This window comes from Phoxinus phoxinus, assembly GCF_949152265.1.
Source record: "Phoxinus phoxinus genome assembly, chromosome: 13".
Taxonomy (NCBI): domain Eukaryota; kingdom Metazoa; phylum Chordata; class Actinopteri; order Cypriniformes; family Leuciscidae; genus Phoxinus; species Phoxinus phoxinus.
In genome coordinates, this window is record NC_136888.1 from 19223644 (window position 1) to 19248023 (window position 24380).

The 24380-nt window shown below is 38.6% G+C and overlaps 2 protein-coding genes across 2 annotated transcripts in view; one reads left to right on the forward strand and one right to left on the reverse strand.

Moving 5' to 3' along the window:
* Positions 1–18344, forward strand: part of rasgrp3 (RAS guanyl releasing protein 3 (calcium and DAG-regulated)) — a 40611-nt gene extending 22267 nt beyond the window's left edge. The window contains exons 6-18 of the mRNA XM_079634001.1: positions 3433–3564; positions 3979–4126; positions 5068–5241; positions 6068–6184; positions 6588–6863; positions 7000–7080; positions 7671–7784; positions 8157–8272; positions 9112–9259; positions 10841–10877; positions 11230–11379; positions 13232–13617; positions 15242–18344. Of these exons, the coding sequence (XP_079490127.1) occupies positions 3433–3564; positions 3979–4126; positions 5068–5241; positions 6068–6184; positions 6588–6863; positions 7000–7080; positions 7671–7784; positions 8157–8272; positions 9112–9259; positions 10841–10877; positions 11230–11379; positions 13232–13617; positions 15242–15250 (1888 nt within the window). The 3' untranslated portion in view covers positions 15251–18344. The remainder of the gene's footprint in view (positions 1–3432; positions 3565–3978; positions 4127–5067; positions 5242–6067; positions 6185–6587; positions 6864–6999; positions 7081–7670; positions 7785–8156; positions 8273–9111; positions 9260–10840; positions 10878–11229; positions 11380–13231; positions 13618–15241) is intronic.
* fam98a (family with sequence similarity 98 member A) lies at positions 18336–24287 on the reverse strand. Its single transcript, XM_079634002.1, has 8 exons — positions 24174–24287; positions 23339–23487; positions 23092–23226; positions 21527–21702; positions 21314–21394; positions 21095–21211; positions 20803–20970; positions 18336–19799 (listed from the first exon to the last, which is right to left on the reverse strand). Exons 1-8 carry the CDS (start codon positions 24212–24214, stop codon positions 19056–19058), a joined length of 1611 nt encoding a protein of 536 aa, XP_079490128.1. The 5' UTR covers positions 24215–24287; the 3' UTR covers positions 18336–19055.
* Between the last annotated feature and the right edge of the window lie 93 nt (positions 24288–24380).

The following is a 24380-nucleotide window of genomic DNA, read 5'->3' on the forward strand; positions in this document are numbered from 1 at the left end:
CCTTTATGCGTCAATCAAAAAAAGTTACACATGAACATTATTTTATATAAAATATATTTTATGAAACATGAACCTAAAACTGCTAGAAAATCAAAACCATACATCTAAACAAGTTGTGTTACAAATTTGATGTTGATATCTCCAAAAATGAGCTTTCAGTAAGATTTTGTTTGAGTGAAGTACCAAATTTTCCCCATTAGATGCCAGCAAAGCTCCACTGGTACACACACTGTTTGGATTTGTGAATGAATGGGATTGTGAGTTTCTCTCTCTCGGATATTACACACACACACACACACACACAATTTTTTTATTACACACATACAAATCACACTCTGTCATCCATACCAACACACCCACTCAATTATAGCTGCATAATTTATCCAAGTGGCTCTATAATATGCAGAAGTAGAAAACAGGAATAAAGCGAGTATTTGCTTTATGCCAAACCTAAGAAAATGGCACCATTTGGTCGTTTTAAATTACCATTTGGTAATCATAAATGTAATTTTAAAGCCTTGCCAACTAAATAAAAGCATATTAACAAAGACTCCATCATTTTATAGTTAAATGGCCCTCGTATTAAAATAGTTTCATTGGGGACATTTTTGTCCTTAAGCCCTGGGTGTAATTTTGTGTTACTAGTGTAAAATAGATTTATTAAAAGAATGGGGGTGAAATTTTAAAATTCCAATAAAAATACACACTTGTGCCAAAATGTATGCAGTTGGCATTAATGCTAAAAAATAAAATAAAAATAAACAATTAAAAAGACAAAAATGTCCCCTTTAGAGATTTAACCCCTTAGCATCCTTATGGACATTTTTGTTTGGTTGCTGTTGCATTAGCGACCAATAAGCTGCAGCTTAGCACTCAAATACCGGTAGTGTTGCTGTTAGTAGTCTTCACCACACTTTCAGAAACCCTCCACCTTCCCGAGCGATCTGCAATGGGGGTTATTTCATGTATGTTACAGTTGTGGTCAGAATTATAGTGACTATAACCTTTCATTGCAGTAAAAGAATTGAAAGTGGGGGGGAAATCACATTATGAAATAAATGTTTTTCTCCATAACACGTTGGCCACAATTATTGGCACCTCTAGAGTTAAGAGTTAAATGTCACTGAAGTCCCATAATGGCACGATCACCAGGGTGACTAGGAACATGAAATTGTCATGAAAATAATTTATTTCACTTACTATTCTTTTTCTTTAACGAAAGGTTAGATTTTTACGCACTTTTTGAATTAAAGATCAAAAGGATTTTTCAGCCATCTTTGGTCATATTTACCATGGGTGCCAATAATTCAATAAATCCAAATGTGAATGTTTTGTCAGTAGCAAGTCTTGGTACTTGCTCTGCAGATCTATTCCGCCAAGCCCAAATACATTAACATTGCCATATCCATTAACATGCCAATCTCTCTGAGAGTTATGACAGAAATAATATAATTAGCCATTTAAATCATTGTATTAAATTAGAAAAAATGTGCTCTCTTTCCAATGCGCACGCACTTGTAGTTATTGTAACCTATCCGTTATCAGTGTCAATTTTGAGGTGTTGCGTAATGGTTGAATGCCTTATGACCTTCTGACCCCTGCTCTCATTGGTCTCACAAATATGCACTGATACACAATACAAAGACCCATGGGTTGTTACCTCCTAACTGCATGATGTCACTCTGACTCATGCTGGGCACACATTCCAGCTGATGTTTATGTCTTAAAAAAAACAAAAGCAAGTAAAGGAATGTGTTTTCATGTCTCAGTGCCCTTAGTGAGTCCGGCAGTCAAAAACATCTACATAATTAATGATAAACGGCATGCATCTGACATAAATACGCTTCATCCGTTCCTTTCTCCGGGGACTCGGTGAGAGTCACCAAAACAAAAACATCACAAAATGAAGGAGGTCAGTGTTTTGTAAATCTGCATCCTGTTGGGGGAAAAGTAACATTACTTGATTTTAAAAGTAGCCTTGATATTCACTGGATATTTCCAATCGGCCTGGAGTTGTTGCTGTGTTTCAGGAGGTCTGCGCAAAATCAACTACTTCCCCACATATACAAGACCTGTGCTTATGAAGCTATGGGACAATTGTGCATAAATGGGCAAGTCTGGTAGAATTTTTTATATATAAAAAATAACATGTGCCATGGTGCACTACTGATTATTTTATGTTTTTCTCTTATGCTCACAAAGTCTGCATTTCTTTGATCAGTAAATGTATTTGATTCCTCTGATGGCAAAGCTGAAATTTCCTAGCATCATTACTCCAGTCTTCAGTGTCACATGATCCTTCAGAAGTCATTCTAATAGGCTGATTTGCTGCTCAATATACATTAGTTTTATGTTTAATGTTTTGGGCATGTACACAATCTGTCGATTTTGCCATAATTTGCCAAAATATTGTAGCACATTGGATGCATCGCCTTTAAAGGTATAGTTCACTCAAAAAGAAAAAAAGATCATCACTTACTCACCCTCAAGTTGTTTATGGACGTCAATGGGTGCCGTCAACTGTCTGGTTACCAACATTCTTCAAAATATCTTCTTTTGTGTTCAACAGAAGAAAGAAATTCATACAGATTTGGAACAACATGAGGGTGAGTAAATGATGACAACATTTACATTTTTGGGTGAACTATCCCTTTAAATTCAACAACAAAAGAGGGGAAAAAACAGGAAGCGTTTAAAGGTCAATTAGTAAAATATCCTAACTGTGTAGGATTATATAGTTCGTTGTTTTTATTATTATTATTATTATTATATATTAGTGTTGTTGTTTTTTCTTTGTTGTCAGCAACCTAGGATTGACTTGGATTGCATTTTTTGATTCACAGCATACCAGTTGATAACCACAGCTTTAAAATACAATAAAGTGCCATCTAAACACTATGTTGCAGCAAATAAATATGTTAATCCTTGCATCAAACGTACCATCGTATGCCACCACTGTGCCATGGTGCCGCCTCAGTACTTTTTTGTAAGGGTAAGATGAGTTTAATTAACACAAATGTTTGCAGAATCGTGAGCTGTTTCTGTGCCTTGCATTTGTGGTCCAGACAAACTATGCTTCAAGGTCACGTTTCCCCACAACTAAGCATGGTGATAATGTGTTTGAACATTTTCTCAAGCCTGCAGTTTCAGATGTTACCTGACAACAAACAGAATTAAACATGGCAGCTAGAACAGCACTCATACAGTAGGAGCTTCTGGTTATAGAAGCTGATTTACGATGTTACAAGCAATACATCAATCTGCAGTTACAACATGCAGGTTGCCTTTTTTATTATTATTATTTATTCATTTTTCTGAAATTAGTAAAAAAAAATATATATAAAAACATTGTTTTAAATATAGAGAACCATCTGCACACTTTGGGTTTAGCCACTGCAATGTAATGTACAGTTTTCAAACCTGTGTGTATAGGTACTGGATAGCTGAATTCCCTGCAGAGTTTGATCTGGATCTAGGTTTGATCCGTCTTACAGAAGAATTTCGAGATGCAGCCGCTCAGCTGGGTGGAGACGAGCACATTAAACTACTTGACATTTCTACAATGTGAGTGTCGTTGCAACACACAAACACTCACAGCATGCCGATCATTGACGGTGTCATTACTATTGACCTATTTGGCTTCAATCATGACTACCTATTGGATTGAAGTGAAAATACATTGCTATAAATTCAAATGTTACCCTTTTAATAATAACTTGACACTAATGAACTAATGAGCATGTGTTTTAATCACTGATTCAGATTATGTGGAAATGATTGCATAGAGCATTACATACTTGTCTTTTTGTCACTAAATGGCACCTTAAATTTCGTAATAATATTGTCTTAATATTACATTATTATTGTTGTTTTTAGAGAATATTATTACATAATCCGTAAATAAAACGGATTTAATGAATTGTTTAGTGATGCACTATAAATGAACAGAAAACAGTTCAAACATGTTTGTCCCTTCAGCCCCTCGTATGACTGGATGCGTAAACTGACTCAGCGGAAGAAGCAGGTGAAGAAGGGCAAAGCGTCACTGCTGTTTGATCACCTGGAACCCATTGAGTTGGCCGAACACCTCACCTTCTTAGAGTACAAGTCCATCAGGAGGATATCGGTTAGTGTGCACAGTGGAAATGGAAAAATAGAGTGTTTCTTTCACCTGGGAAAGCCGGCAGCTGTAGAGGACTTACGTCAGTGAAGATAATGCGTGTGTGTGTGTGTTTGTTTTTGTGATATAGAAAGAAAAAGACTATGCATATGAGAACACACTTTAGTTCTCTTATCGGCTCTGCTGATTTTTTTCCATCGCCCTGTATTGTTATTCTTAGCAGCTAACACTCAAGTATTTTTTTTTTTAGTTAACTAGCAAACATCCTTCCTTTATCCATTGCTCCCTTCTAAATCAGTGTCAAGCTTTGGAAAAATGCTGTGATAGAAGCTCTTAAAAGCCATGGCATATAAATCAAAAGTAGTTTGTTCTCATTGTGTCTGCCAGTCTTACATTAACAGTTTGCAACATGAGCTTGAATCAGCCAATTGCTTATTTAAATTAACCAAACAATGCACTAGAATGAATTGGACTTTCTAAAGCTATATACTGTATGCGTTAGTGGACCGGTTAAGGTGAACCAATTCACTAGAGTTAATCTATTTTTTACATGTATTTTTTATGTTACAGTAACCATCCAAACAAATGAATTGGACTTTCCAGCGTGACATTCGAGACATGCGACTGTTAAAGACGAATCAATTCTCTAAAATAATTGTAACTTTCCAACTGATGACTGTTTAGGATGAACCGATTCACTAGAAAGAACTGGACTGACCATTTAATTAAATGTATTTATACTCATCGATAATGTCGTACGGTCACGCTGTACCTTTACTAGTTGCAAAAAGTAACTTGTTACTGGAAAAGTTGGGCTTCTTTGAAAATAGCTGAACTGCTTTCATGTGACATACTGAAAACATGAACTGTTTTCATGTTTCAATGTAGTTAAGTTTGTAAAAAAAAATTATAAGTATGAATATGTCTCAATATGTGTATGTCCTCAGTTCACAGATTACCAGAGTTACGTGATTCATGGCTGTCTAGTAGATAACCCCACATTAGAGCGCTCCATCGCTCTGTTTAATGGGATCTCTCAGTGGGTTCAACTGATGGTTCTCAGTAAACTCACCCCTCAGCACAGAGCAGAGGTCATCAACAAATACATCCATGTCGCACAGGTAAGAACATACATTCATCTTCATGTCTGACAAAGATAGACTCATTTAAGTAATATAAATTAGTAATAGAAGCAGATCAGAGATTATCTAACCTATGATCTGTGTTTATGAAATTTGATTAACAAAAAGGATTGCATTGTTCCTAAAGCATTAATGTAATATATAAGAACACCGGTGCAAGAAATAAATGAAACGTAAGAAAGTAAATCAAAGTACAAGAAAAGCAACTAAATGTAACATAATGTAAGGTGTTGAAGCCCATGAAATGATTGAATAACTCATTTTGAGAATAAATGCATCCTGGGTAACTCACTGATGCGAGACGCTGTCTGTACGTTGATTTACGCAAATACGAGACCCTTCACCCTGCAAACTAGTTTCTGTTAGTGTGTTCTGAAAGCAGCTAGATGACATTTCCAGGCCCTTTGATATGGTAATGTCTGCCAGCGAAAGAGTGCGGAGCCGCCTGCCTGCTCTCACGCCGCCGGGGGTGTATGAAGCGCCTCTATTGTGAAGAGCACCCAGGCATCCCTTCAGTACAAAGCCTGTGCTTTTAGTATCTGTTTTAAGGCCTGCTGGGCATGATCCGTGTCAGCTAATAGATGTTAAGTGTCGAGCTGTCGAGTTGCTGGAGCTCCAGTTATAAAGGAGCGCTGTGCTTTTATGAGATCAGCCAATTATGCTGTAAATGATAAACCATAGATCATATACTAATGGATCAAAGCTATCTATCTATCTATCTATCTATCATCTGTCTGTCTGTCTGTCTGACGATCTGTCTGTCTGTCTGTCTGACGATCTGTGTGTCACTTTTTGTCTCTTCCAGAAACTGCTCCACCTGCAGAACTTCAACACACTGATGGCTGTGGTCGGGGGTCTGAGTCACAGCTCTATTTCCCGCTTGAAGGAAACTCATTCTCACCTCAGCCCAGAGGTCACCAAGGTGCAACATTCACTGCGAAAACAGCTGTTTAGTTTCTCTAAGAATTATAAAGAAACTATTCTCTCCCTTTTCCGTAAAGTCAAGTTGTCATTGAAGACCAACTCCCACTGCTAAGAGGTTGATGTCACGTTACCGTTGGGAAACATTTTAGACATAGTCATACGAGAAATACAAGAAAAGTATTTCTAAAATGGCCCAGAGAAGTGAAGCTGGTTGTAAGAAAATGTTTTGTTATAAATATATTTCAGGTGTAAGTTAAGGTCTAAATAGCATTTCAGGTGCTAGGATATGAGAAATGCACTATGAAAAAAACAAACAAGTGGTCAAGCATGTGATATCTAGAACATTTAACAGAAAAAGTTGATTCATTTCAGGAACTGTCATTTTCTCTTGACATTGACAGATCTGGAATGAAATGACAGAGCTGGTTTCGTCAAACGGTAATTACTGTGCTTACCGCAAAGCCTTCAGTGAAAGCGAAGGGTTTAAGATCCCGATCCTAGGCGTTCATCTGAAGGACCTGATCGCCGTGCACGTGGTCTTCCCGGACTGGGTGGAGGATGGGAAAGTGAACATCGTGAAGATGCAGCAGCTGTATCTCACCTTTAATGAGCTGGTGTCCCTGCAGAGTGCTGTGGCTCAGGTGGAGCCCAACATGGACCTGATCTACCTGCTCACTGTGAGTTCAGCTTACACATCTGTGCTCGTAAATCTGCACACACGGTTAAAGTCTGACAGCAGCACTGAATTACAGTGGTTTTATCCTCTAGGGAAATTAGTGGTTGTAATTTAATTTGATGTCTGTTTGTGTAAAGCTGTCCTTGGATCTGTACTACACAGAGGATGAAATCTATGAGCTGTCCTTGCTCAGAGAACCCCGTAACCCCAAATCTCAGGTAAGATGGCTGTATGCCCCATTGAACCTACTGTTCAAAAGAAATTCATATTTTTTATTCAGGATGCATTCAATTGATCAAAAGTGACAAAGATTTGTATTTAAAAATAAATGTTTTTTTTCCCCCACAAAAAATATTGAGCAGCACAACTGTTTTCAACAACAGTAATATTAAGATAAATGTTTCTTGACCTGCAAATGAGCATATTAGAATGATTTCTGAAGGATCAGGAAGGAAGACTGCAGTAATGATGCTGAAAATTCAGCTTTGCCATCACAGGAATAAATCACATTTAAAAATATTCAAATAGAAAACAGTTAAAAATATTATTAATTATTTGATCAAATAAATGCAGCCTTGATGAACTTACGATTTAAAACCCCAAACAATCAACATGTTTGGGTCATTTAAGTGAAAAAATTCACAAGATTTATCTTCCACTGAAACCCATTTGATATTGTGGTCACAAAATATTGACTGGTTTCCTCCTCTCTCGAAGAGATTTAGCTGGAAAGGGTTTCTTTTGTAAAAAAAAAAATAAAAAAATAGCACAGAACAGCATTTTTATTAACATCCATGTTTTTCTGCAGCCAACATCTCCAACAACACCCAACAAACCTCTGGCCCCACTGGATTGGGCGTCTGGGGTCACAACCAAACCAGATCCTTCAGTGGTCAACAAACACATCAGGAAGGTCGTGGATGTAAGATATTGTCAACAACAATACTCACAGACATTTATGATATTAAAAACCTTTTCATGTCCTATATAAATCCATTTTCATAATTTTTCAAATGTACAAATGCCACAGATTGTTTTCTAGTTCTGTAAAACCAGGTCAGGCTTTGAATATAAGGGGCTGATTATGTCCAGCATATTTCAGTGACTCCTAACTTCCTGAATGGTTTATTTTAGATAAATCGGGTTATATGGTAGATTATATCAATGCACATTTTTATGCCACATGCGAATAATAAGATAATTTAACAGAAGATGTATGTATTTAGCTTTTGCTCATTGCATCACAGTCACTAAACTTGTGTATTCCTGTTTTTTTTTTTTTTTGCATTTAAAGTCTGTCTTTCGAAACTATGACCACGACCATGACGGATATATATCTCAGGAAGACTTTGAGAGTATCGCAGCAAATTTCCCTTTCCTCGATTCCTTCTGCGTGCTTGATAAAGACCAGTAAGTAGGAAACGCACACACATGAAATGTGTGATTCTTGTAACAAACCCCTGCAGTGCCAAACTGCTAATAGCGTTTCTTGAAGTCTGTGTCAATGCTCCTTTATAAGCCTGGGCAGAGATTCAGTGATATTGGAGGAGACACATTTTCAGTACATCGTCTCCATTCTGACAGGGTCAATGTAATGCGTCTGGAAACTCCTTAAAGGGTTCTTCTCAACCGTGCTAAATTCGTAAGTATGTTTTATCGCTGCAAATGAAGCAGAGCATGGTGCGCAGACTACACAACACCATGATGTAATATTTAAACAACAATTATACATTTTTAAAGAGCACTAAAGTGCAGTGTTTTTTGTGAATTTTTGAAAATACGGCGTATTTTTGAGCCTGATACTTTCTGTTTCATTGGATGAATGCATATAGCATTTGCAATGTTTATGTATTTATTTTTAATGATCAGAGGTTAAAAATGCAGCATGTGTACGGTGTAGTCACTTCAGGACATGCTGCTGCTCAGTGTGGGTTACCTGCTGCACTGTTAAAAGGCTGAAGGTCATGCCTCCCAGCGAAGGACGCACAGCATCAGGCACGCAAAGACTCACACACACTCAGAAATTCCCCAGGCGTCCTCTGTGGTTCATCTTAGCAGTACAGCGCTCAAACCGCATTACTGGCGCGTGACTGCATGCATTTCTCCTGAGCTTCTGCACTCACGCTGGTTCTATTTAGATACTGTACCTGTTGTGACACAGGAAGAGCACTAGCAAAGAAAGAGTTGTGTTGACTGCTTTATGAGCTGCATGGAGGAAATCATAATTATCACTGTCTGTTTTTGTCCAGGGATGGCTTGATAAGTAAGGATGAGATGATGGCGTATTTCCTGCGTGCCAACCCGCTGCTGCAGTGTAAGATGGGTCCTGGGTTTATTCACAACTTCCAGGAGATGACCTACCTGAAGCCAACATTCTGTGAACACTGCGCTGGATTTGTAAGAGCTGATTTTATTAGGCTCATAAAGAAAATGTACTTTCCTTTCACATCAGCACAGTTGATCATGTATTTTGGGAGATTTCTCCTGTGCAACACTTATGCAAAGATACTCTCTGTGACTAAAGTGCAGTAGAAGTTGTCTGAGGTGTTCAGCAGTGTGAGTGTGTGCAAACAAGCACACCTAGCAGGAGTTTACCACAACATCACTGAATCATGCAGACAGTGTTTAAAGGTTAAATCCAACCTCAACCACAGTGTTGAGCTGTGTCTCACTCCCAAGATTTTGATCATTGCAGGCCGAGTGGCTGACTGTAAAAATAAATTAATTAATTAATAATAATAATCAAAAACCACCGTTCCGAAGTTTGGGGTTATTAACAATTTTTTTTTTTTTTTACAAAATAAATCGAATAAACTCTGTTTACTTTCTATTCATCAAAGAATCCTGAAAAATGTATCTTGGTTTCCACAAAAATATTAACGGGATAGTTATAAATAAAAATTCTGTTATTAATTACTCAGCCTCATGTCGTTCCAAACTCATTAGACTTTCGTTCATCTTCGGAACACAAATTAAGATCTTTTTGATGAAATCTGAGAGCTTTGTCCCTCCATTGACAGCTACACAGCTACCACTTTGACACGTCAAAAAGTTTGTAAAGAGATCATTAAACTAATCCATATAAATTGAGCAGTAAACGTCTAAATTCAATCTGTTCGTCATATAAAGCAATCGTGTCTCTTCAGAAAATTTGCACTAAACCGCTCAATTAATTTGGTTTATTTTATCATGATGTGACACTGAAGACTGAAGTAATGATGCTGAAAATTCAGCTTTGCATCACAGGAATAAATTACTTTTCGAATCTATTAAAATAAAAAAAACACTTAATTTAAATTGTAATGTTTCACAATATTACTGTTTTTTTTTTTTACAATTTGAACGGTAGTATATTTCTTACAGAAAGAGGTACATTGGATAATGTTTTTGAATTATGTAACAACATTTCAAACAAAGTGGATTATTTTTTTTAAATATAGCGCAAACACAGATAAAAACAACATGTATATTATTAATATAATGTACAAAAAAAAAAAATCAGTTCACCAAGGTGACAACCAGCCCTACACACACATAAGATTTGCAGAAAATTGTGTCTTTCGTAGTAAATGCATCACATTTCCTGTTGGCATAGTGCTGAATATTGTGGGCTGATGAACTTTAGAGTGAGTGTATACTCTACAGTGAGTGTTTAGTCATAGTCACTGCTGCTCAGATTGTTCTGTATTTACACAGATGGTTAGACAGGAATCCGCTGAGTTAACACACACATTCTTTTTAAACAGACTTTCAGACACACACACATCCACCTTCTCTCACACTGTATTGCACAGGAAGGGTGCAACGTGTGGAAGTATCCTGTTTATTACACATGGGCCTGTGTACAGAAAACCATGAACTCAAATACAGCATAAACCTGCTGCTTCTGTCCCCAATTCATATTTACTCATATGCTTCTCTCTCTCCGTTTTGTCCTCTTCATGCCCTTCCTCTTCACCCCGTGGTCCATGTTTTCAGCTCTGGGGAATTATTAAACAAGGATACAAGTGCAAAGGTAAAAATAAATAAATAGAGCAAATTACAATAGCTGTTGATGCTTGAACAGGCTACTAATCTTGTAAATTCACTAATGGTTTCTTTTTGCTGTTTAGTTAGTTGATATTAGTGGTTTGTTAAATATTCTATAACAAACAGATAGAAACATCTGTCTCATCAATAACATCTATAAATCTGTCCCATGCATGTGTGTAATATTATTTGTCAATACAGTTTTTTGTTGTTGTTGTTCTTATACAGTTCTCATATACTCTCTCTCTCTCTCTCTCTCTATATATATATATATATATATATATGTGTGTGTGTAGGTAAATGCACACTTTTGTTAAAATTTATCTTATTGTTTTCAGACTGTGGAGTGAACTGCCATAAACAGTGTCGTGAGCTGCTGGTTTTGGCGTGCCGACGTCTTCCTCGGTCCACATCGCTGGGCAGCGTGTCTCCTGGAGTGCTTACACACAGCTCTTTACCCAGCAGCCCCAACCTGCCCACCTGCAAAGGTGAAAACACACATGTACAGTACATCCATCACCATCTGCTTATCTCAGAGGAAAAATTCATAGATGAGGGTAATCTCTCTCTCTCTCTCTCTCTCTCTCTCTCTCTCTCTCTCTCTCTCTCTCACACACACATGCAAAAAACATACTAATTTTTGATAATTAGTATTTTGCCCCATTTACATATCTTAATATCTTATCATCGTCTTATAAACAAGATGAGAAGCAAAACTGTGAAAGTGATGATTTTCAACCTGCTTTGTATTGTTACATTAACGGTAGAACAGTATACATGAACAATGAAATGTAAATGTTGCATGGACCGAGATATTCACGTTTATTTGTCAGCAATACTTGTGACAGCTCCAGGGCTTTTCATGAAAACGTCCGTTTCTTTCAGTTTTTCCTCTCCGTTTGGCCTAAAACACTGTGGGCAAATTCCAAACGGCGTTTTTGAACCCTTGAAGGGCACAGGAAGGGGACGCCATTTGTAGGGGCGTTCCAAACAAAAACGAACAACTGAATCCCTTCACATAGGGCCCTTCCATAAGTCTTTTAGCGAAGGGCGGTGGTCACTTCATGGAAGTAGTTTAATCGTTTATGGTCATGTGACCCAGGGTGACAAGTCCTCATTTTTTTGATGTGTTCAATGCTTAACTTATAAAGTATCATATTAACAGCAATAATAAGATATTCCTGTTGTCGTTGCCTAGCTTTGTCATGGTAACATTCCATGTGAAGTTAATGAGGAAATTCCGCAGTCTTTCATTGCTCCTTCGCCAAATGCGTTCCAAATGGCTTCACTATGACACACGCATGCCCTGCTCCCTCCAAAGTCACCACTTCAAGGGCTATGCCCTTCGGAGAGAGTATGGCATAGGGATGCTCACTTCCATTTTAAATGTTGACTACAAACACTGTGGTTTTACAGGTTTTCCATCATGGCGTTCTCCTCATATTTATGATTCTTTGCACTAGCAACTCTTTGGCCTTGGATGGCAGCATGCCCAGTGCATAATGGGTGTTAAAGTTTTCCCAAAGACTATAGAAATAGAAAGACGGTTCACTCCTATTACTAATGAATGGGAGAAACTACAACTACAATATGGCGGAATGGTCCCGCCTTCTAAGTAAAAGAGCCAATCGCTGATTAATGAAGTCGTTGCGTCACTGCAGCTGCAGTTAAAAGCTCCGCTTCCAATAAAAACCTGAGACTCGTGCTTCGGACTGCACATGCCCATTGGCTCCTCTAGCCTGAAAAACAAGCTTTTTTAATTAATTGGTCACAAGAAACAACATTTATGGGACAGTTTATGTCAGATTTTGTTGCTGATTTGAAATATGTTATTTAATTGTGAGTTCGGCTGGCAGTTTTTGAGGTTTCAGGATAGATAGGTCTTGGATGCCCCAAATAGCTGCCCCGGGGTGTTGCAAATTTAACCGCCGAGTGAACAGACTTTCCTTAAAAGAGACTTTGGTTTTCCTACCTACTTTGCAAAAGGGAAGACAGCAGCCCTTTTTCTCTGTTTTCTCCAGGGAGGTAGCACAGATTTCATTTTTTTTTCCGCCTTTCTACTGTATAGGCAGCCAAGTTTTATTGAAAGCCTATTTTGCCAGTGGTGAAGTAACCATTGCTTTCAGAGAATACGATTTTTTTTCTAGTTTTAAACATAGAGGGAAAACTATTTGCCAGTCGCGTGAGAAAAATAAACGTAAATCAAGATATATTCTTTGAAATCTAGTTTTTTTTTCCTTACACATTTGTGCAATTAAATTTATTGTGTATTTGAAATGTTTTAATGGAAAACAATAAAAAAAAACATTGCTATCATACTCTTGTCTTGTCATTGCACAGATGATGACGAGGTGTTTACATTCCCTGCTGTGTCGCCATCGTCAAGCTCTGACCTGGAGGGAAAGTCCATCACCCTGATGACCGGTTCAGCCCAGCGCATCTCAGTGCGGCTCCAGAGAGCCACCACCAGTCAGGCCACACAGACAGAACCCCTTTGGCCCGAGAACGGCTGGGCTGCCGTTGCTGACAGCGGGTCACACACCTTTCCCAAAATGAGGTACAGGCCACATCGCAAAGCATCCAAGAGCAAAGGCTTTGCCCGCTGGGAGAATGACACGCAGTGTTCGGCAGGGACGAGGAACAGCAGGAACTCACAGGAGCACAGCGAAGAGTCACAGCAGAATGGACTCGCAGAACAACATATCAACAAAACCAGGACCTCTGAGGTACGATTGAAAAAAAAATCACATTTTAATTAAGAAGAAATTATCCCCTAACAATTTAAAATAGTTAAAAATTCAGTGTGCTGGAAAAACACTTCCCAAAAACATGTTCTATGAGATGACAAAGATGACTCACTTGTTTGAGCAGGAAGACCTTGTGAATCCCACAAACCACATTCTTGTTTCACTGTTTTTTAATTCCTCCATCACTTCTTGCCTCTCTCAAGGCTTTGGAACATCTTGAAACTTCGCTCAGCCATTGCCATGGAAACGCCAAGGTCCCGCGATCTGGCCTCTTCTCACGTCGCTCTAGAGATAATCTTGATCAGAGGCCGCAACACTCACACTGATGGGCTTGCATATGGAGTAGCACTAAGGCTCTAGGCTGTTGTTTTAGGATGTGGCAGAAACCTTGTTTTGGGTTCAAATGCAGAGCATATGTGTGACCCGGATTGTGTTGCCGTGTTTGTTAAATTCAGATATTCTCTGTGTTATTTATAGAAAGGGCTTTAAAAGAGCCAGGGTCACTTGACACACAGGGATTAAACCGCTGACGCACCTGTCAGGGTTACAATGCAGAATTATTTTTTTAGGTGAGCAGTTTATGAATACGCATGTTTTACTATGTTTAGCTTGTTGCTTTGGTTTTTAACCTTTTTAGGTGAAAATATAAAACAATGATAATAATAATAATTGTAGTTTTTAAAACTTCTGGCATTTTATGTACCAAATATGGATTTATTTACAATTAAAACTAACTAATTTATTTTAGAAAAAAAAAAAGTAAAATGGGAAAAATATCCTGTGATGTTTTTTAAAAGTATGTTTTTAGAAAGTCTCTTTTATTCATTTGATCAAAAATACAGTAAAAAGTTAATACTGTGAAATATTATTTAATTTTTTTTTTTTTTTATAAGATTTCCATTTGAATCTATTTTAAAATGTATTTTATTTCTGTGATGGCAAATCTCAATTTTCAGTCTTCAGTGTCACATGATCCTTAAGAAATCATTCTAATATGCTAATTGGTGCTCAAGACACATTTCTTATGATTATCAATGATAAGATGATCAAATAATCAAAACCATGATAAGTTATTTCCAGGGTTCTCTGATGAATGGAAAGTTCAAAAGAACAGCATGTATTTAATATGGATTTTTTTTATACATCATAAATGTCTTAACTGTCAACTTTGATCAATTTAATGCATTCTTGCTAAATAAAAAATATACATTATTTATATTTAACACACAAAAAAAGGTAATATTATGAATATTAAGTATAAGTGTTTACCAGACAAATGTTTATTTTCTGAAGACCCACTGTGCCAAAGTTCTCATAGTTGAAAAAAACAAAACAATAATAGAATGACTCATTTATTTATTATTATTTTTAAATGTTCCTAAGAAAGTGCCATTGCCACTTGCCTTTGCAGAAGTGGCCTCCATGATTCTAGGATGTTGCGTGTGGTTGCCAGGACATTGTTATGCGGTTGCTAGGGTGTTCAGGGTGGTTACTAGGTGTTTGCTTACTTCCCGAAGTCACAGAGATCCCAAGTCCATTGAAATTATTTTTCTTTGAACAAATGAGTGAGGTGTCTTCATGATCTTCCACTGTGTGTTTTCAGATCAGCTGACTTGACCGCTCTGTGGGCCCATGCAGGACACCCTGGAGTCTGTCGGGACCATGGCCCAGAGGGCTCTCCTCTCTAGGGGGCGTGCTGGGGTGCCTAATGCCTCCAGTGGATCAGGAATAGGGCCACTATTTCTACAGCCGCAGCAATAGAGGGGTGGCAAGCAACCCGTTGACTAAACTGTGGGAAGGGTTGCATCAAAGGAAAGGTCTCGGACTAAACAGAGACTGGCTGTGCTGTCCTGTGTATCAGACTGTAGCAGACAGGTTGGAAACCTAACTGAGAATCACTGGAAGAAGCCGATGTGATGGATGCATCAGCATGATAATAGATGTGTGAGAAAGAGTATTTAAGGTATGCCGTTGACGTGGTTTCAACGCACGCTCTGGTTTTCGTTCTCCAAAAACACTACGTGGAAAGGACAGTGGATGGTTACATTCAGGTTGTCTGAAGGTGAAGGTGGAACTGGCATGAGGGAAATATGAAGATAAATAGAATGTTAAAACACTAACTTTATTTATGTGTTACGCTGCGACACATTATGAAGTGGAAGGTACGTTGAGTTTTAAGACCCCAAATATAATTTAAAAAAACATTACACTCTTTCAAAGATTAGTTTGCACCAAAAGTCGTGCTTGAGAAAAGCCAGACAAGAGTCCATGAAGTAATATCAGTGTTGCCTAGTAACATTGATAGCTAATATAAGTTTGAAATGATCTTCATTTATACATAAATTCAGAGACTTAGATTCTGCAGATACAGGTGTGCCATCAGCCTGATGTTTGTATGGCCTCTGTTGCTAAGTGCCAGATGAGTCCATTGATAGTCCATCATCAAGGCAACACAGCGTCCTTCAGCGACATATGTTGTGAAATAAGTTTGACACTCAGATATCTCAGTTCAGTCAGAGCCCAAAAGGCTCAGATGGGACAGGCCGCATTTAATCTGTTTTTTTTTAAGCGTGCATGCGTGTGTGCGCTCGTGTGTGTGTGCGTGTGTGTGTGTGTGAGAGAGAGAGAGAGAGAGAGAGAGAGAGTCAGAAAGCACAGGTGGATCAGCAGATCAAATAAGACAAACAGTGATTATAGTAAGTCTTTGAGCCTATAGGATTAGATGCTCTTCTGGCACCACAATTATAGATTTAAAAGGCCCCAAAAATGAACATTCTGTCATTATTTACTCACCCTCACAGCTTCTGAAACCCAAATTAGTTTTTCTTCTGTGGAAAACAAAAGGAATTTCAGCAAATGTCTGCTCTTTTTCATACAATGAAAGTAAACGGTGACCAAAAGATTTTTCAACTTAAATTTCAATTTATTCCTCTCACAGACCTATAAAAGGCTTTAGGATACTTGACTCAAGTCATATGGACAAGTGTTTCCTGGTCTGTATTTTTGGAGCTGGAACAGTTGTTGGTTGCCATTGACAGTAATTTTTTTCTTATGTGAGCTGCTCTCTTTTATGAAAAAAAATGTTACATGGTTTGAAACAACATGCGAGGAATTAAATGATTACAGAATGAATGTTTAGATGCCAGTGGCTAATGATAAAGATATCCTGAAGCCATACTGTGAGCGCTTACCTGTTGCCAACGTCATTCTCAAGAGTATTTTAATACTATGCTATTGATTCTCCTCCCATCTGTTTATATCGGATTATATGATGCATAAGTAGTGTTTGAATTGTGTCAGAGATCAGATGAGAGGTGTTAAATGCACGTACAAAATTAATTTCATTTTCACTTGATGTAGCACAGAAGTGTCCAAACACAGTCCTGGAGGAACACTGTCCTGCAGAGTTTAGCTCCTCAACACACCTGTCTGGAAGTTTCTAGTATGCCTAGTAAGACCTTGATTAGCTGGCTCAGGTGTGTCTAAGTGGAGTTGGAGCTTGACTTGGAGGACAGAAACCTCCTGTGGGAGATTTATAAGTGTTGTTTATACTTTCACTTATTGATAGGCGAGTGTTACTGATAAAGTGTTTTAAATATCCTTTGACCAAATCATTGCCCATGAGCACACATTATTTGACTTATGAGCAGCAGGCCCATATCAACACAATTTCTTGTGCAAACAACTTTACGTAATGTAAGCTTTGCGAACTCAAGAGACGTGCTTTGAAAAACGGATGACTGTCGCCACCTCTTGGCCATCAGGAGTTATGGCCAATATTACTGCTGTAAAATGATCAATTTTGTCATTACTGTATTGACTAGTGATATGAATGTTTCTGGTGGATGCCAGCCAGGTCTACTTGAGGAAAAGATGTCTATTTATACTATAAAAGATTTTCACAAAGTTATTATTTTAGTCATTTCAACTATATATTGAACATTAACACAGACATGTGTTTCTGGCCAAGGGTCTTGCTAAATTTCTGAACAGTATGTACAATTTTAAGCAATCTAATTTATGTAAGGTTTTTTTTTTTTTTACCAACGCTGAAATAAGGATGTGTGTGCAGTGAGCAGGTCACCTCAGCGTCTCAGGGTTGCCAGTGAAAATAAGCTTGCCACATAAAACCGAATATTAAACATCAAGGGACTTTTACCATCTTGACTGGAATATTTGGAAAACATTTATGTAATGTTAGCTGGAACATGTTTTGTATGTTTGACAAGTAAATATACTACTTAAAGTATTTATAGTTATGAAGATAAAACTGGAATTAGATTTGAACTTGGTCTGTTTTAACTGGAATGAAATTAATTGAAACATCACATGTAGAAATGTTTCATTAATCCTTCATCGCACTGTTAGAATTCACTTGCTGTAAATGGGAAAACCTCAATAAACACACTACCCTAGCATGGACTAATCACAACTATTCAAAATTCTACAGTTTCTGGTTTAATGTCTCATAATGACTGGTTTAAACTGTGATTGTGAAAAATAGATGTCTATCGCCCCCATGTGGCCACTGTATTTCTAAGCATGTCACAAGCACACTGCATCATGGGGATCTGCATACTTTCTGTAGAATTGTTTTCGTCACTGTAACTGCCAATATTATAATACGGTAATGCAAAAAATATTAAATAACTTGCCCTCTTTACTTAAAACATGTCCGTTTTTGGCAATAAAAATGTTTGACACCATGACAGTGAGATTTTTCCTTTATGGTTTATTTAATCATTCAAAAACCTTTAAACATTGTTTCCCAAAACAGCAGAAAGCTCAATTCATCAATTTCAGGGTTTCCACACAGTCAGCAAATTAACATTCACATGTGAGCGTCAAGAAATGAACTGACCTTTTTACTCACAAGTTAAACAAAACCTCATTGGGGGAGACCAAAAAGAACATTTTCAAGTGCTGATTGTTGAAATAACAGGATGGACATTGAGAACTAATTAAGTCAAAGTAACAATTCCATAAATAAAACTAGAATAACAAAAGTTTTGTAGCTTTTCTAAGATAAGGCTTCTTCAGATTCAGAGTTGGGCAGCGTAGATCAGGCAGTAGATTCGACCGATGTCAATCATCAATGAGGAAGAAAGATGAAAACAAACCCAGCAAAACAAAGTTCATCCCGGGGGGGTTTTTGGCGACCCAACCACGCACTTCTAAATAAGTGAAGTAGTTTGAATTGTCTGGTGGAAGCAGAACCGTTTAGACCAACCGTAAACATGCAGAAGCACATTGTTCATTCAGAGGCGATCTCGGTAAAGCAGACTCCAGAGGCACCATGGGAATGATGAGATGTAATGTAATCTGCTCATTCAGAGGCCTGCGTTCTCTCTCAGTCTCCCACTCTCACAGAATTGTGGGTCCCCTTTGAAGCTGTAGATCGCAGTAACCGTCTTTTTTCAGCTAGTAAACTGTCTTCCCTGTCCAAAGCCAGCCTGGTTATACTGTTGCCCACCTTGCTGAAAGAATTGCTCAAACTGACCGCCTTGGTTAAAATTCTGCCCTCCTCTTCCACCCCATCCTCCTCCCTGCCCACTTCCTCCTCTTCCTCCTCCTCCTCCCCGCCCTCTACCCCCACGGCCGCCCCTTCCACCTCTCTCCTGCTGTCCACCTCTCTCCTGCTGTCGACCTCCGTCCTGATAGTAGCCCTCATGCTGGAAACTCGCACCTCCGCCTTGGTAGCCTCCTCCTGTGTACCCCGGTCCTTGCTGGCTTCCTTGGTAGCCTCCTCCTTGGTATCCCGACCCCTGCTGGCCTCCATGGTAGCCAGCTGCTGCTGCTCCTCCTCCTCCTCCTCCTCCTCCTCCTCCATAACTGCTTCGATATCCACCATCCTGGTAATGACCTTGGTATCCACCTCCACCAGAGCTGTCCTGCCAGTTCCCCTGAGCTTTACCCCCACGGTGGTCTCCTCTCGCACCTCTGCCGCCACCACCTCCTCGGTCATGACCTCCGCGGCTGCCCTGCTGCTGGTCATAGCCACCTCGTCCAGCACCTCTTCCTCCTCCACCACCGGAGTAGTGCTGTCCTCCGCCGCCCCCCTGTGGACCATCTTGCCGTTTCTGCCACGTAGGCATCTCCGGAGGTGGGGCTTCGATCTCATTAGGTCTCCCTCCTCGATCAGGCACACGACCCATCAGTACCTTATAAACGTAAGAATATTCACTAGTATGTACACTACTGTTCAAAAGTTTGGGGTCAGTATGTTTTATTTATTTATTAATACTTCTATTCAGCAAGCATGAATTAAATTGACCACAAGTGACAGTAAAGACATTTATAATCAGAGCTTGACATTAACTTTTTTGCACTGTGGCTAGTGGTTTTCCAAAGTTACTCAGCATTTTCACTGGCCATAATTTTGACATCGATACCATAGGGAAAACTGCCATATATTTTTTATATTATCTTATTTGGCAGCCGGTATTTTAGGCTGCTGTCACTTTAAGATCTGATGCACAGACCCATTACACGGTTTAATATTGACAAAATACTTGGTGCGCACTTTGGGTTGCGAGCACAAAATCTGCGGGAATGAGCAAAATACACTCAATCTCACACCGAAATTCAAGCCCTGTAACACCAACAATATTCATCCAGAGCAAATGAAACGAGTGAATAAAGGGACGCGGGTTTGTGTGTCACTCGCTGTCGGAGAGATTAGAGAGTGAGAACGCGCAGCTGGTATTGTGTATTCTGCGGAAGAGTTTCAGATATTTCAGGATATGTGTATCAAAATCTATATTTTTGACAATGCTACATTTCACATGGTTTATTATTTTTTTATTTCAGATGCCTTTTTAAAAGACTACAATCGGAAAAATTTATATTATATAAAATTCAACCCGCCAAAGTGGCTAGTAGGAGTGACTGCGTAACACGCGACTGCTGAAATCCACCCGCATTTGGCGGGAGTTAATGTCAAGCCCTGTTTATAATCGAACAAAAATATTTCTATTTCAAATACATGTACTTTTGAACTTTCTATTCCTCAAAGAATCCTGAAACAAAATTATCACCATTTCCACAAAAATATTAAGCAGCACAACTGCTTTCAACTTTGATAAGAAACGTTTCTTGAGCACCAAAGCAGCATATTAGAATGACTTCTGAAGGATCATGAAAACGCATTCAAAACTAACTCACCTTGTTAATGGCACAGGCCGTTTTCTCCCTGGTGTGACCACTGCTGGTTCTCAGGATCTTTGATAAATCTTCTCTAGCAGCAAACAGGTGAGCCACAGACACTCTGGTTTTAGCCGCCAGCGCCGCACGAAGAGGCTGGTACACTTTTGAAAGTTTATCAGCATGCGTCTGTACAGAATTACAAAGCAGAGTGATTTTAAATTTCACTCAAACCACATTGCTCATTCTTGTAGCTTAATCAGTGTAAACTTGTTTTTATGTTATACATAAAGTAAAAGGGAGATTCTGGTACCTTGGCTCTTCCGGACCAGCCAAAAGATTGCACTGTCACATCCAGTCGTTTCAGCAACATCTTCCTTCTGACTTCATACTCATTCACAAGTGCTTGGTTTATTGCTTCAATTTTCTCCTGGAGGTAAAAGGCATTTAAACAATAACATTTAACACAATGTTCAAATCTAAAATTATTAATTTAGTCATTTTAGAATGTAAAATCTAAATCAGAGCTTACCCAATGTACAGGACCCAGTGGTTTCTTCAGTAGTGGTTCTCCTATATGAGATGGAGGGACCTTGGCCAAAGCTTCCTTCAGCTGAGTGGCAATAGCATTTGATTGGAACATACTTGCTCAATATACAGACAAACAATGACCAAAAAATGTGTACATGCATTATTTTGCTAGCAGAAAAGATTCTATGCCATCTTTAAAGGGAAAGTTCCTCACCTTTTTCTCAATCCCACTGAAGAACTGGAACATGGTGATGTTGGCAGGAGGTTTGGACATGCCCAGAGCCATACAGATGCCCTTCAGCTCTATGAAAACATTACTCTCCTGCGCCTTCTTCTGAGGATGGTTCACCAGGGTCATCCTGGACGACTCAAGCTCGGAGATCAAGAAGCCTGGAAGAACAATAGTATGCAAAAACATGGATGTCATTTAGATACTATATTTTGTTAATATTTTTAATTTGATATATTTATATTTTCCATTTTCACGGAGGGGAGGGGGGGTATTTATATATATATATATATATATATGTATATATAGTTTATTACTTTTAATTTCAGTTATTTTTAGTACATCAAGATAAATTGAGTGATAATTAGAAATGTGCCTTGCTAACTAGCTGAAATTATATTTATATATATATATATATGTATATATATATAGATATATATATATTAGGGGTGTAACGGTTCAAATTACTCACGGTTCGGTTTTTATCACTGTTTTAGGGTCACGGTTTCGGTACAGTTCGGTATGTGCTATGTTCAGGGGAAAAAAGACTACGGTCAAATAAAAATTAAGAACAAATAAACTACAAGCAACATCACAAATAAATACAATAGAGAAAAGCTACAAATGCTCTTCAGGTTTTTCAGATCTAACAGTAGTTTTCATGTACAGAAATTGAATAAAGTAATCAAATGTAAAACAACATTGCATATTAAAGGTTTAAATCTGTTTTGTTTTTTTACTCTTAATCAGGTTTTTACACTCTTTTACTTATTTTAAAATCTAAACTAGAGCAGTCAGTTAGTGATTTCCTTGTTTTTTGTTGTTTGATTAACATTAAAAACACATACAGACAGCAGGAATATTAGGCTGCTGTCACTTTAAGACATAATGCTTAAAGGATCCAGTATACTGATTCACATGTGTTCTTTTTCTTGTCCGTTTATGTTCACTTTTAAGACATAACCAACAATGTTTGCTAGGATACTCACCAAGGTGGTCATGTTGACAATCTTTGTGTAAATTTGTCCATTCAAGTGTAAGATTGACAGAGTACTCAATATGTGCGTGCTGTCTGAGACACAGCCTTCCGTGTGCGTACACAAATCTTCTCATTGCGCACGGGAGTACTCATTCGTGTCGTCTTGCGCTTGAATGATTAAATGAGTTTAGTTTAAACAAAGAGAGCAATGTGCGCTGTTCAGGTCTCACCTGCGCTTACGCGCTATCAACACCCGGGTGATGACAACGTAAATGACTGGTCATATTAGAGCATACGGCACTCGCACTGAACAAAGTTTAGGGGAAGCCAGAATGCACATCCATCGACAGAAACATACATTAGCCGAATTCTTTCTGTTTTGCGCTTTGTTATTTTCAACAAACAATATTATAGAAGCATATGCGTCATCAGATTTGAGATGCTGAAGAGAATGGTACGGTTTGATTTTTTACAGAGAACTGTTACACCCCTATTTATAGTGCCCAACAGCTCCATTTTGAAAAGCTTTATAAAGGAGCACAGGAATGAGCAGAGGATTTTGTTTACATACCTAGCAGTAACAGGCAGTTGTTTGCATTCAGTAGACGTTTTGTGACCTCTCCAGTGATGAGAGCAGGATATGGACAGCACAGCTCAGATAAAAGACCACTCATCTCCAGTTGAAACCCCTCAGCCTCGCTCGGACCTGCGCATGACACACCCAAACCAACATCAGACTAGCACCCACTTCAGGCCCCCTGGACCCCACTTTGAAAACCCCTGCCATAGATTATATTTTGGTGCGGGATCACACTCACAGTTGGTCGCCTGCACATTCTCCTCTAGTTTGCAATAGAGCTTCAGCTCAGACACAAGCCAGGCACACACTTTAGTGAACTCTGGAGATGCAGCACCACCAGTCACCGCTGTCTCAAGCGCTCCCTCCTCTAGGAGTGGCCCCTGGTATCTGCAAACACACACATACACACTTTTCTGAGCAGTTTATTTGACTATTTTGCTTATCAAGACGGCCATGGGTCATTATGCACTTTCTCTGCTATTTGGGAGAATGTGAACTAACCCAACGACGTTGCAAAAGTGCAATATCTAACAGATCTTAGCTCTGGTATTTAATTTACCTATTACATCTAAAGGTCTTCATTCTTATACAAAAACCCACCCATCCCCACTAGTTCTGCACTGATTCTAGAATTCTGATTCTGTTAACTCGTCTGACACTTCGGGAACTGGAAAAGTGGTGACAGAGGTGTGTTCATTTAGGCTATGATGACTCAGGCTATTTATGGCACTGGAGATATTTGAGATATTTTAGCACTGCTGACGCTGCACGGCCCAATCAAATCATTGATTATAGAAATCATGCTGTCAAATACATGTGCCAATAACCCAGCTTTGATATAATGAGACTAAAAACAGAGCACAGAGTGCAAAATATTTGAAATGAACAACTTAAAGCAGATTCAATTAAAGCAGTTCATAATAGGGTAAGCGGTTCTGTTTCTCAGATCTGGAGAACACCGGCAAACAGAGGGACATTCGTGCACGAGGTCAGATTTATGCCGTTAAACCGAAAATCAGACCGGGTTATAAAGCAATAATAAAAGTTTATAACGGGAGGTTTGATTCACCTACCCCAGGTCCTCCAAAGAATCAAGAATATCGGTAAACTCCATTGAAAATCACTCCCTCTAGCAGCCGTAACGACTGCAATGCTAGGCTGGCATAATGGGGTCCTCCTTCTTTAAGCCGACCATAAATATGCCGGACTATATTTCCGTCCTAAATGTTTTACTGTATCATTAAATACTTGTTGGCTTCACAGATGCAATCCAATTCAAA

Bases quoted from the DNA above. Each gene is read 5' to 3' on its own strand.
- fam98a (XM_079634002.1), bottom strand. From the start codon at position 24,214: ATGGAGTTTACCGATATTCTTGATTCTTTGGAGGACCTGGG. The intron at 21,703-23,091 runs GTATGTAAACAA...TTGTTCTTCCAG, and splicing joins CAACTGCCTGTTACTGCTAG to GCTTCTTGATCTCCGAGCTT. The intron at 20,971-21,094 runs GTACCAGAATCT...AATTCTGTACAG, and splicing joins GCTGGTCCGGAAGAGCCAAG to ACGCATGCTGATAAACTTTC.